Genomic DNA, 14,658 nt, shown 5'->3' on the forward strand with positions numbered 1-14,658 from the left:
GGAGTGGGCTCCCCATGACCCAGGAGCCTCAGGTGGGACAAGGACCAAAGTCCTCCTCACCCAGCCCTGGCCGTGCCACAGGAGCTGACTCAGAGGCCCTCTGCCCATGTGCCTGCCCACTCCCATACCCCCTGGGGACACACTTACCTCTTAAACCAGAGTTTCAGGCAGGGATGCCCTAGAGGTTTGACACACCTCAGCAGTTTTGGCCCCAGCAGCCGCTTGAGTAGGCTGTGGGCCAGGAAGACGAGGACCACACAGGTGAGGACGAACAGTGCCAGGGCCCTCTGGAAATTCAGGATGCAGGCTGCCAGCAGGAAGGCAGTATATGCTGGGAGTAGGTGGAGGATGAAACAGAGAAGGGATTATGGGTAACGACAGTGGCCTCTTTGGGACCCTGCTGCCCTACCCGCAGCTCCACCTAATCCAGCCAGAGCTCTCAGAACCTTAGTTTCTTCATCTGGTAATGAGCACAGTTGTCTCGGCTTAGAATGTGTGTGAAAGGGCTTTGCAGACTCTAAAGTGCTGACCAAATGTGAGGGAGGTGTTTAAGGAGGAGGTAAGACAGCATGAGGCTTCCCAGCTGGCTCTGTGCTAAAGAATTCACCTGCCAGTGCAGGAGACGCAGGAGACTCGGGTTTTGATCCCTGGGTCAGGAAGATCCCCTGGAGTAGGAAATGGCAACCCACTCCAGTATTCTTGCTGGGATAATCACAGCAAGAGGAGCCTGGCAGGCTACAGTCTGTAGGGTCATAAAGAGTTGGACACCAGTGAGTGATAGCATGCGCGCATACACACACACACACACACACACACACACACACACACACACACACACAAAAGACAGCATGAATCTCTGAGCATCAGTGGAATGCCTGCCATATTCTAGAGCCTTGGTAGGTTCCTAGGTGGACAGAGACAGATAAGTCAGCTACTCCAGAAAACCATTGACTTCTGTGTGCCAGGATCCCGTTCTGAATATTAATCAATGATCATTTTTCTTCCTGGAATTTCCTTTTCCCCCTTTGCCCTTCTCCCCATTTGAGCAGCTAGGCCCATCTGTGCTCTACTTCAAGAAAGGAATGTGATAGTGGAGAGCAGAGGAGAAATATCTCCCCCTGGCTTATGAATTTCAAGAGCCAGGACCCTTGAGGGGAAAGAGGTGGGATGGAATTGGGAGATTGGGGTTGACGCATATGCAGTACTGATAACGTGTATAAAATAGACAACCGGAGGGAACATACTGTACAGCACAGGGAACTCTACTCAACTCACTGGTGACCTGGATGGAGGGAAATCCAGAAGGGAGGGAAGGCAGGTACCTGAATGGGTGACTCATTTTGCCATGCAGTAGAAGCACAGCAGGGCTTGCCCAGTGGCTCAGCAGTAAGTAATCTGCTTGCAATGCGGGAGCTATAGGAGATGTGGGTTTGATCCCTGGGTCAAAGGGCATGGCAACGCACTCCAGTATTCTTGCCTGGAGAATCCCATGGGCAGAGGAGCTTGGCAGGCTACAGTCTGTAGCGTCACAAAGAGTCGGACACAACTGAAGCGACATAGCGCTCATGCACAAGAAACATAGCAACACTGTGAAGCAGCTACATTGTAATAAAATTTAATTAATAAAAATAAAATAAAGACCTAGTGATTTAAAAAAAAAGAATCAGGGCCCTTGAAGAATGGGAAAGACTTATAGCCTTCCCAGCAGATAAAAAGTTTTGAGGGTCATCCCTACATACTCTGCTGCCAGACTAGTTAGAGGATGCCGCTGGGTCCCAGAGAAATGGGCTCTGAGCCTGGGGAGGTGGCAATGGCCTGGGTGTGTTTGTGGCACTTTGAATAAAAGAGCCCTGCCCCAGGGAGGCAGCAACATTTCACAGATAGGAATGCCATGGGGGTGTGGATGAGAAGAGCCAGAGAAGGTTTCTGAGGTTGTGCACACCTCAGCAGGCATGAAGCAGGCACAGAAGTGATCTCTATGAGAGGCTCAGAGAGGAAGGCCCACTTCCTGGGAGGGTCTCCATGGCTACCTGCAGTGGCAGAGAACGGAGGACCAGTTGGGGAAATGGACAGGCTAGCAGATACTTGAAAACTGATAGTGTATAAGCACCCCCAGATGGCCCAGTGGTAAAAAATCTGCCTGCCAGTGCAGGAGATGCAGGAGACATGGGTTCGATCCCTGGGTCAGGAAGATCCCCTGGAGGAGGAAATGGCAACCCACTCCAGTATTCTTGCCTGGAGAATCCCATGGACAGAGGAGCTTGGCAGGCTGCAGTCCATGGAGTTGCAAAGAGTTGGACACGACTGAGCAACTCAGCACACACTCAACTACCCACTGGGGACTCCTGTGGAAAGGGATAAAGGAGGTTTCAACTGATAGATAATTCAGTTCCTCCCCTCACTTGGAACAAGGAAATTGAAATAGAAAATAAGTTGAGTTATGGAAAATGAAGTTACCTTTCTCTCACATAGAAAGATGGGGACACCTGCACAGGTGTCAGTTAGAAACATACAGGTGAGGCTCTGTAGGGCAGGGCAGGGATGCAGGCGCAGGGCTGTGGGAGGTCAGAGGAGGGGGAGCTGGCGGGAGAGAGGCGCCAATCTTGGCACTCTATAGCACTGCCAGGTTTACTCCTCACAACCAAACCCTGGGTCAGTACTGTGTGATCCCCCTCCAGAGATGAGAAGCAAACTGATTCACGCAGGGAGGAAATCGGGCTGGGATATCAATCCAAGTCTGCCTGCGGCCAGCAGGGACTGACACCGCATGTAGGAGATGGGGCTGTGTAGACAGGTCTTCCAGGCAGGACAGGGCAGAAAAGCATCTTAAGAAGTATTTTCATCCTTCTAAGATCCCTGTAATCTCCGGAGACAGGACTTTGTTCCTTTGGGGTGCCCCTACACACTCTTAGCCCATGTGGTCCAGCAGAGCCTGACCCTCTTCATGGGAGGAGGACCCAGGGAGGAGCACATGGCCCGAGGTATGCCAACCACAGACCTCCAGAAATACGGGCAAGAGGTGCACTCTTCTGAGACCGGGGACAGTGAGGCCCTCCACGTCAGTCAGCCGCCAATATTATCTTGGCATCTGTGGAGAAAGCCCGCCTAAGGTGAGCAGGCCACTGCTTGGAATCAAAGCAAGTGCTGAGAACACGAGCTTGTACCGTGCCTGCTTCAGAAAGTCCATGATGAGCCTCATCATAGAAGACATGATACAATAAAGACAGCAGAGAGCTGGAGGAAATCAAAATCACCCAAACATGGAGAAAGGAAGGGAGCTCCTGACAGCCAAGACAGAAGGGGAAGTAGGAAGGGGAGGGTCATTTCCATGACCTGCTAGATGGAATTCAACCATTTCTTCGAAAAAAACAAATCTGAATCTGAGTGAAGGAGGACACAAGGGGAGCCAGAAGGCCCTGCTCAGCTTCTGCCACAGGAAGCCTTCACCGCATCCGACATCCATCGGAGGAAGCTGCCAGGGCCACGAGCCAGCCCCATCTCAGCAGGGGACCCCACTTTGACTTAATCACAAAGACTGGGGCCACCGCTGACATGTCTCCCCGTCCTCTCCCCGTGTGGCCCCCATGAAGGTCTGGGCAACCACACCACCTCCCCGTTTTATTTTCCGCCTTCCACGCCGAGGCAAGCCTGCAGCCATGAAGACATGCCCGTGCCTGGGCCCTGGAACCCTGCTTCCCTTGCCCAGGGAATCTTGCTCCATTGGTCACCTCTGCCACCCCGCTTCTGCCCTTCTTTCCCCAAACTCCCTGCCTCAGTTCAGAAAGCCGGTCAAAGTGTCTCCCTTCACAAACACACCCTCTTCCTGGAAACTGCCACACCCTTCTATTAATATTCCTGTCCAGGACTTCCCTGGTGGCGCAGTGGATAAGAATCTGCCTGCCAATGATCCGGGAATATTCCACATGCCGCGGAGCAACGAATCCCGTGCACCGAAACTACAGAACCTTCGCCCTAGGGCCGTCGAGCCACAGCTAAGAAGCCCTTGGGCCACAACTACTGAAGCCCACACGCCTAAAGCCTGTGCTTCACAAGAGAAGCCACCACAGTGAGAAGCTCCCGCACAGCAATGAAGAGTAGCCCCCACTCACCGCAACTAGAGAGAGCCTGTGCGCAGTAACGAAAACCTATCACAGCCAAAAATGAATACATAAATAAATGCGTATTCGCACCCAGCGCTCATAAAAAAGTTTCTCAGAAGAGCAGTGTAGACACAGCTTACCATCTACACTGCCTCTCCTCCTGTTCTCCAATCCAGCTGTTGCACCTCTGCCCTAAGTCACCATGATCTCCTTGTCCCTAAAGTCCACAGGCACCGCTCCATCCTTGTCCTGCTGGTCTCCTCACTGCAGAGATGCTGGCCATCTTTCCCTCCCTCTTGCAACCCTTTGCTCCTGGTCTCATGCTTGCTGTCCCACCTATACCCCTTCTCAGGCTGTCTCAGGGCCCCTCGTCTTCTCTACCTCCTTCTGTGTGACCGGTCTCCACGTTTCCAAACATGAGCCACCTCTCAATTCATTCTCCAAGCACCCCTGGGAAGCTTCTTCTCCACCTGGAGGGCCTGGCAGCAGTTCCTTCCACACATTGTCCAAAACAATTTGCCATCCCCCTCCCGGCCGAGACCCCCTCCTCCAACTGTGGTCCCTGGCTCTAGTGAGCAGCATCACCCACCCTGTGCCCCAAGCAGAACTCCTCCAGGGCCCACTTCGTCCCGCATGGTGATCAGCACAGTGATCAGCTCCCAGGTCTGACTGGTGTGGCTTCCTGAGGATTTCTCAGATCCACTCCCTCCATCCTCTCCACCCCTTCATCTTCTCCCACGTGTATAGTGGCTCTCAATTGTCTCCTTTTCCCGTCTTTCCTGTCTGCCTCCTCTGGGTTTCCACAATGTGAATCCAAGCTTGCCACTTCCCTGTTTAAATCCTTTGATGGCTCTCTCTGGCCTTGAGAGTAAAATCCAAGTCTCTCCAACCCCCCTTCCCAATACCTGGCCTCCTCCTCTGGCACTCCTGGTCTAGAACTTTACCCTCCAGCCACTCGACTCTTTATCGGCTGCCTGCCCACATGCTACAGGTTTCCACCTTTACTCATGTGTCCCTCTACCTCCTCACTTCTCTTCTTTCCCCTTTTACCTGGCTAATTGCTGTTCACCCTGAGAGATCAGAATGTTACCTCCTCCTGGAAGACCCCCAACCACCCCCACGATCCCTCCCTGGTGCTCCCAGATGGCCTGTGAATTATGTGGAAATATATGTTCCCCTCTCCCTTACTGATCAGAGAGTTACCTTGAGAATAAGATCTGGTCTGGCCTAATTCATATGTCCCAGCTTCTGGAACAAGAGCTGGCCCTGAGTCGGTGCTCAAAACCCTTGTTGAGTTGTTGGGTAAGTGAATGACCCTACCCTGAGACATGGTTAGCTGGGTTGGAGGTGGCTGAAACCTGGGTGGTGGGGGCAGGGGGCTGGGCAGGAGTGACTGTCTCCCTGGAAGGGGCTGGGCCCAGAGCTCACCGGTACAGAGCAGGCCTATGCAGATCCAGCGGAACAGCTGTGCGTGCTCCCTGCAGAAGTGTCTCACTCTCAGGGCTGGTTGCAGCCTCCTTCTCCTGGGGAGAAGACCAGCAGGGTCTAAGAGAGGCTTCCCCACCAGACTCCCACACCTGTGAGGATCCTCAACACTTCCAGGCAGAAGCCACTCAGCTTCATCCCCAGTAAAATGGCAACCCTGGCCTTGACATCCCACAGGGCCAAAGGTCAACCCTATAGGAGGAAGCTGAAGAATGCCTTGACTGCAGCCATGAAATTGAAAGATGCTTGCTCCTTGGAAGAAAAGCTGTGACAAACCTAGATAGTGTATTAAAAAGCAGAGACATCACTTTGCTGACAAGGTCCATATAGCCAAAGCTGTGATTTTTCCAGTAGTCATGTATGGATGTGACGGTTGGACCACAATGGAGGTTGAGCACTGAAGAATTGATGCTTCCAAATTGTGGTGCTGGAAAAGACTCTTGAGAGTCACTTAGACTGCAAGGAGATCAAACCACTCAATCCTAAAGGAAATCAATCCTGAGTGTTCATTGGAAGGACTGATGCTGAAGCTGAAGCCCATTACTTTGGCCACCTGAGGTGAAGAGTGACTCATTGGAAAAGACCCTGATGCTGTGGAAGATTGAAGGCAGGAGGAGAAGGGGACAACAGAGGATGAGATGGTTGGATGGCATCATCATCTCAATGGACATGAGTTTGAGCAAACTCCGGGAGATGGTGAAGGACAGGGAAGCCTGGTGTGTTGCAGTCCATGGGGTCACAAAGAGTCAGACATGACTCAGCCCTTCACTGTTTCCGGCCTCTGTCTGTCCGAACCAGCTGTTCCTCAGCCTGGAGCAGCACCACTAATTACCACAGTGATGCTCCAGGCTCCAGGGCTTTGGAAAGAATGAACTGAGACAATAAGGAAGAACATCACCCACATAAAGAAATGCACCAACCACGATGGCTGCCTCCCCTTGCCCGTCCCATTTCCACCTGTCTGAGGAGCAAGGAGGAGCCTTTGGAGGCACTCAGCTCTGTACTTATTATACCTGTGGAACCTTATCCTCTGAGTAACAGCTCCTCCCAGAAAAAGGGAGGAATCAACAGCCCACCAGCAGCCATTTGGCACCTCCACTGCCTTCTGAATCTGGAGCAAATGTCAGTTCTTGTCTGGTCACTTGGTCACCTGACTGCCCCCAGAGGAAAGACTGAATAGGTCCCTGGGGACCTGAATAGCCTCTGAGGTCCCCCAGCCTGAGCATGTAAGAGATGATCACTCACACTCATTCAGTCACCACTGTTTAAAGGAAACTCTCTGCTCTCTGTCCCCACCTCCCACTGCTGTTCAGTTGCTCAGTCATGTTCGGCTCTTTGCAGCCCCATGAGACCCACCAGGCTTCCCTGTCCTTCACTACCTCCCCACCTCCTAAGTGAGACATTTTTCTTCAGTCTCACCCCAAGGCAGACAGACAGACTCTGCCGCATTCCATGCTTGAAAACTGCAGGACTCTATGGGGCTCCTGGGCTCGGAAACCTTCCAGCATCCATGACCTTCCCTGAGTCCCAAAGGGCAGGTTCAAGCAGTTGCTAATCAGGGAAGGGAGTGGAGGCAAAGACAAGGGAGGAGCAGCCAAGAAACAATAATGCAGCCTTGGGTCAGGTCCTGGCTCAGCCTCAAGGAACACAGGTAACAGTATTTTTGAGCTTTTACCAAACTAAAACCCAACAAATGGAAAACGTCAGCATTCTTCATTCCAGAAAAGACCACCCGAGGCCAGATTAAAGAAACCAGATAAGTTCATCAAGAGATCACCTGAGACTCGATTAAAGGTGTGCAGGCCCTGCACACACCCTAATCTTGTCAGCGCCCCACCCTTGAACCTTTGCTATAAAACCTCACCAAATCCACCTGGGTGGGGACACACAGTTTTGAGGGCCTGAACCCACTGTATCCCCCTTTGGCTGGCAAAGCAACCAAGCTACTCTTTTCTGCTTCACTCAGAACTCTATCTCTGAGATTCGATTTGGGACCAGTGCACAGAGGCTGTGTTTGTGGCTTCACATTCTCATCAGCTCAGGGTCTGGCCAGTGAGGACCTCACAGTAGGCCTGGGTGTCAGCAGGCCGAGCCCTAGGCTCCATTTGCTGCCTGTGTGACCTGGGCCCACTTCTCTCCCTCCCTGGGCTTCAGCCTCCCCATGTGAAACAAGGGGCCTGGGCCAGTCTAGGGGGTTTCAAACTAAGCCTCAGGATTCCCTGAGGAGCCCTAGAAACCAGATAGGGTAGAAGGCAGCTGGTGAGTTGAGAGGGGGCCAGATTGGTTCAGGGCCCCCATCCAGCTTCAACCAAAGCAGCCCCCCAGTATAAATTGAGGTTCCCAATGGGAACCTGCTTTAAAGCAGGTTGGGAAACTGGCCTGGCTCACCACTGAGGCGGAGGCCAACAGAACTCACTTGTTTCTAAAACACCTTTACTCCTTCCTTCAACAAAGGTTCAGGGAGCCCCCTCCCCATCAGGGGGCCAGATTCCCCACCTCTGCTCCCCACGGGGGTCTCCTTCCCAAGCCAACCAGCCCATGCCCCTCCCGGAGATCACCTACCATCCTGAGGAGGGCTCTGGGCCAGCCTTGCTCCAGCTGTCCCCAACTTCCAAAGGGCTTGCGTTGCTGCCAGGGTCTTGGCCTTCCTCCTAAAGCCACCAGAGAAGGAGCGGATTATGCTCCCACCTCGAGGGAGAACTATGGCTGGGGGCCCGGAGTGTGGAGAGACTCAGGCTGCCACCAGTGTGCCCAAGGGCACCTCAGGAGTGTGCTGGGGTGGGGGCTAAGCACAGTGAACAACCAGAGGGAACTTAAGTAAATTCCAGAGTGTGCCCTGAGTACCTACAGTGTACTGTGTTCTGTGCTAGGCTCATCCTGCCCTTGGGAGCTCGTGGTCTGTGTTGGAGGGTGGGGAATGGGTGGGGGGGGGGGTGTTGGTGTTGTGAGAAGAAGCCAATTCTGACCCTACGATGGAACTGTTTCTTTGACTTGCTTTTCGTTGTTTTTTTTATTATAACCGTACATATGATGGCCCGCCTCAGGGGACTCTGCCCCTGGGCTTGACTGTTAAACTAAAGTGCCTTTGTTCAGGACCCTGTTCACCTGTAGATGGCAGGAAGGAAGAAATTAACACATCCCCTACCTGAGGCTTGCCATTCTAGGAAATGTTTGCAAGATCAATGGCTTTTTTCTTGGCTCCCTCACCTCCCCACATCTCTGATCTATAAAAGAACCTGGCATCCAGACCCCATAAGATGGTTATTTTGAGGCGCTAGCCCACCGTCTTCTCAGCTCCCTGAATAAAGTCTTTCCTTTGCCTCAACCCTTTGTCCGAAGGATTCATTGGCCTGTGTGCAGCGAGCAGAGTGAGCTTGGACTTGGTAACAGAAGGTAAACTCAGACGATAAAGAATTTCCCTGCAATGCAAGAGACCAGGGTTCGATCCCTGGGTCGGGAAGATCCCTTGGAGAATGGAATGGCTACCTGCTCCACTATTCTTGCCTGGCGAATTCTATGGACAGAAAAACCTAGCTGGCTATAGCCCATGGGGTCACAGAGTCAGACAAGACTGAGTGATTATCACTTTCACTTTCAACAGGAGGTTGGGAAGGAAGAGGGTGTCACGCTAGACTCCAGAGTACTAGGTGGTGGGCCTCAACCTGGCCATTCCAGAGCCAGGACAAGATTGCTGGCTCCTCAGAGGCGGAGGCTTCCCCAGAGATACCCCCACGCCCTCTTTGTGAGGCTTCTCCTTACGTTTTAGATCACAGCTCAAATGTCATTTCCTGGTGGAGCCATTCCCTGACCTTTCCAACAAGGACAGGCAGTACTGGCTCGCGGTGGGTGTGCACAGATGTTCCCCAAGGGATGAAGGAGACTGCTCTGTGCAGAGGGTGGGGAGGGGAGGTCAAAACCCTGGGGGGGTTCGGGAGGGGCGGTTCCCAAGTGTTCACCAAAGAGGTGAGGAGGAGAGAGGGGTGGGAGGAAGATGGTGAACAAAGGACCCTCCCACCAGGTGGGGGTGGGGGGCAAACCAGGATGAGGGAGGGGACAGACCAGACTTTCCAAGAGCTCAGCCCCCCTGTTGTCCAAACCGTTGGCCACTGAGGCGAGAGAGATGGACTCTCTTCCTATAGGTGTGTCGTCCTCCATGAGCCAGACCTTGCAGCTGAAAGACAAAGTCAGGGCCCAGAGCTGAAAGGAGGCCAGGCAAGACCTGGCACAGTCTCTCCCATCCCAGAGCTCAACCCTCGTTAAGTCAGGGTCCCCAGGGACAGAGGAAGGGCCGCTTCCTGCTCTCCTGAACCTGTGAGGGGCAACTCCTTGTAAGTCTGGGAAGTCAGGCAAAAACTGGGCAAGTTCCACCCACTTCACAGAGAAGGAAAGGGAGGAATTCTGTATAGCATGTCTATGTGTCTGATATAGAGGCATTTTTCTGAACACATGCCCTAGCTTTCATCACTCCCTCCAACAGGTTAAAACCATTGCTATCAGGTGATATTTTCATTGCTATTATGTGATATTTTCATTGTATCATGTGCTCCCATCTCTGAAAGACAGAAATATCCTGAAGACATCATTCTAGTCCCTGAATCCAACTGTATCTGAAATCAGTACTCCCTCCTGGACTTTTCAATTACAAGAGCCAATGTAATTGGTATTTTTTTTTCTTTCTTTCTTTTTTCTTAGTGGGTGCTGAAGTTCAGTTTGTAGGCCTAAACTCATCTATATATAAGAGCCCTAACTAACACCCTATCTCTCTCCACTCCTGCCCCCTCTCTTTTTCTCCCTTTTGGGTAGTACCCTACCCTGTCCAAATGCCAGCCTGACTAATCTCACATACCCGGGGGCAAGCACAGAGGGCCACACACAGGTGCACACAGGACCCCCAGGGACATGTAGGGAAGTAGACACACAGGCAGAGCCTGGGAAAGCCCAGCCACCCACGCACACAGGCAAAAGCAGACACACAGCTGCACAGAGCGGGGACAAGCTCCGCTTCCTACTCACATATTTGTGGTCAACACGTCCCTCTGGGGGACAGACGCAAGTGCGTGTTTCCACGGGGATGGGCTGGATCCAACCTGCTTGGGCCTTGGCCGGCCTTCTCATTTCACTGGAAATCCCTGGGCAGAGTCCAGAGTTGAAGGAGGCTGGGCCTCCCACCTGGCTCTGTCCAGCACCAACTCGGGAGCCCTGGGCCACGGCCGAGGCAGGGACTCTAGCCTCTGTCAGAGAAAAGAGGAAATGGGGCAAGTGGGCCCCATTCTGGACCTGGCCCTTGGAACTCCTGCCTAATGACTAAATCTGCCTTCCTCATCTATGATGCCCTCCTCTCCACTCTTCTTCCAAACAGGCCCATCTCTTCCAAGAAGCCCCCCTTTATTACTATCACTCTCCCATGTCCCCTCCTGGGGCCTCCTTTTCCACTTGTCATCAGGGCTTTTCAGTTTTCTAGATCATGTATTTTATCTTTCATTCTGTAATTTTCCCAGTCTCCCTTTTCTCACTACATCCGTAATTATAACAGCAACCTATTTTCCTGAGCTTGAAGATAAGAAAAGCAGTGTAGTACCACAAACAGTAAAAGTGTTTCCGGTCTAAGAGGTCTTGAAAACAAAATAAAATCACACAGTTTGCCTCTTTGTTTCACTGCTTTTTAACTGACACCTAAGCAACGGCATGCAAAGTCAATGGACAAACCCTTTAATGTTTTAATGCTGGAACTAAATATTAAACTTATCTGACAGGACTGACAACATCTCTTTAATAATTAATCAGACACACTCGTGACAGAATCCTTTGTGATGCATAAACACTTCCTGGTAACACAGAGAGGGAATTACCAGCACAGGCTGGTTGTTTTGGAAATCTGAGAACCAGGATGGGTGAAGGGCGGGGGTACCTCTTCTCTTAACAACATTTTTTTGGCCACTTTGATTACCAAATTTACACATGCATCATTGAACATTTAAACATTATAGAAACAGACAGAATGCAGAAAGTTAAAAGTCCCTCTAATCTGAGCCTTCCAGAGATGACCACCGCTGAGCTTGTGGAATTTTTCTCCAGATTTTTTCATAAGTGAATACTCTTTAATGTTACTCATTTCACAAAAGAGGCTGGTAGTCTACCAGCTTTTTTTGCAATCTGTTCTTTCAGTTGGAGATCCACACTGAGCCCTGCTCACTCTGTTGGGGGCTCGTGGGCTGCCTTGATCACAAACTACATGCTTGTGGCACACTTCTGGTTTACCCTGAGCAGAACACTTGGCACCCTGGGCAGCCCCCACAGGGGTGGGCTTGCAGCTGCCCTGTGGGGTGGGTGGAAGGGCACATCAGGCCCCAGCAAAGGGCAGACTGGACTGTACCTGCTTCTCTGCCTCTGCCCCTTCAAACCTCTCCGTCCCTCCCCTCGCCTCTCCCCTCTCCGCATCCTCCTCCCTCTTCTCCCCTCCCCTCCTTGGTTGGTTTCTCTTGTGCCCAGAGAGAAGCCAGGAGACCTGACACATCTAGGAGTAACCAAAATTGTTTTGAAACATTCCCTACACTGTGTCCTAGAACCTTGACATCTCTGTGTGGCCTGATCTCTCCAACAAGGACTTAATAGGCTGTGCCTCTTGAAATGGGGCTTCCCTGGACCTCCTGCAATGCAGGAGACCCCAGTTCAATCCCTGGGTCGGGAAGATCCCCTGAAGAAGGATCTGGCAACCGGCTCCTATATTTAACAAACTGTGAGCTTAGAGCCCAAAAAACTAGATTCAGTCCTGGTTCTGCAAGGTAGCATGTTTCCTCATTTGTAAAACAGTGGGAGTGGGTAAGAGTGCCTTTCTCATAAAAAAATATTGACAGGGATTAAGTGAGCTAATGCAGGTGAGCTACTCGGCAGACAGGCTGGCACCACAGAGCTGGCGGGTGTCGTCGCTGCCGCAGGTCCCATCTCAGAGCCGCCTGGACATACTGCTCCCCTGCCCCAGGCCAGGAGACCCTGTGCTGGTCCCCTGCTCCTGCCCTGAAGGAGGGGCAGCCAACAGCAATCCTGGGCCCCCTGAAGCCTGACTCTCTTTCCAGGTAGAACTTGGCTGAGAGGCCCAGGTGGGACAGCTGGGAGGCTGGGTGGGTTAAGGTGAGTCCCCAGGGAAAGAGCAAGAACTGGAGGACCCTTTGGGTCCCAGCTGCACCCATCCAACTGTGTGACCTCCATGTGTCACTTGACCCTCTGTGGCCTGCTTCCTGAGGAGATGATCTCACTGGGGAGGTAGAGTGAGGCCAGTGACTGAGCAGGGCTGGGGTGCTGCGTCCAGGGCAGGGGGTGCAAGGAATATACATTTCTGGCAGTAAAGAACCCACCTGCCAATGCAGGAGGCATAAGAGATGCCAGTTTGATCCCTGGGACAGGAAGATCCCCTGGAGGAGGGCATGGCAACCTACTCCATTATTCTTGCCTGGAAAATCCCATGGACAGAGGAGCCTGGTGGGCTACAGTCCAGGGGGTCACAAAGAATTGGACACAATTGAAGTGACTGAGCACACACGCATGCATATATATGTGTGAATATATATATGTGTATATATATATATATATACACATCAGTTTAGTTCAGTCCCTCAGTCATGTCTGACTTTGCAACCCCACAGACTGTAGCACGCCAGGCCTCCCTGTCCATCACCAACTCCTGGAGCTTATTCAAACTCATGTCCGTTGAGTCGGTGATGCCATCCAACCATCTCATCCTCTGTTGAACCCTTCTCCTTCCACCTTCAATCTTTCCCAGCATCAGGGTCTTTTCCAGTGAGTCAGTTCTTCACATCAGGTGGCCAAACTATCAGAGCTTCAGCTTCAGTCCTTCCAGTGAATATTCAGGACTGATTTCCTCAGCATTGACTGGTATGATCTTCTTGCAGTCCAAGGGACTCTCGAGAGTCTTCTCCAACACTACAGTTCAAAAGCATCAATTCTTCTGCTCTCAGCTTTCTTTATAGTCCAACTCTCTCATTCATACATGACTACTGGAAAAACCATTGTTTTGACTAGATGGACCTTTGTTGGCAAAGTAATAATGTCTCTGCTTTTTAACATGCTGTCTAGGTTGGTCATAGCTTTTCTTCCAAGGAGCAAGCGTCTTTTAATTTCAAGGCTGCAGTCACCATCTGCAGTGATTTTGGAGCCCCCCAAAATAAAGTCTTTCACTGTTTCCATTATTTCCCCATCTATTTGCCATGAAGTGGTGGGACCAGATGCCATGATCTTAGCTTTCTGAATGTTCAGTTTTAAGCCAACTTTTTCACTCTCCTCTTTCACTTTCATCAAGAGGCTCTTTCTTCCAACCAAAACAAAACAGAAGCACTTGGAAAGATTTATAATGATGATGCTGCTCCGTCTCTCCCATCTCTGTCCCCTTCATCAGAGGCAAGCCCTTCCCTGTTTCTGGCTTCAGTTCTCTGGGGCCACTCCTATTTCAGAGGGGTTTTTGGTCAAAGTGGTAGAGAATCCCTTCTCCTTTCCAGGCTCTGATATAACGCAGAGGATATTTTTATAAGTGGTGAGACATTCAGAACTGTATGCAAACATCTTCAGAAAGGCTACAACAACCCCCTTATGTTCTTGTCCCAGTTTTGCCCACACTTCTTGGGTCTTCACCGATAAAGTCTATTTCATCACATCGATTCATGTGTCCAAACAGTGGCTAAAAACCAGAGGCTTTTCCTTAGCTAAGTTCATAAGCAGAACCATGTCATTCCTCTTTCCTAAACCTTCTTCTCTCTCTCTCTCTGGGAAGTTAGCAAAAGGGACATTGAATGTGATGTTTCTTTTCTCATTTGGGGCATTGAAAACTGGGGTTCCTATAGTCCTAGTAGGAATATTCTAAATTAGAAAGTATGTATGAATTCCGACGACACAGAGCAAAATACCAAAACTGAAGAAATATCTTAGACATCGATACCCTCTACTTGTAACTCTTATCCACTTTTCCTAGAAGGGGACCCTACCAAGACTGAGGGCAGAGTGCCCTTTCAGCACATCTACAGCAAGTCTGGGTGTTCACAGGGGAAGGAAATACTCCCAACAC

The 14,658-nt window shown here is 51.3% G+C and overlaps 1 protein-coding gene across 1 annotated transcript in view; it reads right to left on the bottom strand.

Annotated features, from left to right (window-relative positions):
- The window catches only part of SLC28A1 (solute carrier family 28 member 1), a 60,794-nt gene extending 50,212 nt beyond the window's left edge, over positions 1 to 10,582 (bottom strand). Inside the window, exons 1-4 of the mRNA XM_070478303.1 lie at positions 9,645 to 10,582; positions 8,148 to 8,236; positions 5,529 to 5,623; positions 148 to 331 (exon numbers count right to left, since the gene is read on the bottom strand). Coding sequence (XP_070334404.1) covers positions 148 to 331; positions 5,529 to 5,623; positions 8,148 to 8,236; positions 9,645 to 10,019 — 743 coding nt within the window. The 5' untranslated portion in view covers positions 10,020 to 10,582. The remainder of the gene's footprint in view (positions 1 to 147; positions 332 to 5,528; positions 5,624 to 8,147; positions 8,237 to 9,644) is intronic.
- Between the last annotated feature and the right edge of the window lie 4,076 nt (positions 10,583 to 14,658).

This window comes from Odocoileus virginianus, chromosome 16 (genome assembly GCF_023699985.2).
Source record: "Odocoileus virginianus isolate 20LAN1187 ecotype Illinois chromosome 16, Ovbor_1.2, whole genome shotgun sequence".
Lineage (NCBI taxonomy): Eukaryota > Metazoa > Chordata > Mammalia > Artiodactyla > Cervidae > Odocoileus > Odocoileus virginianus.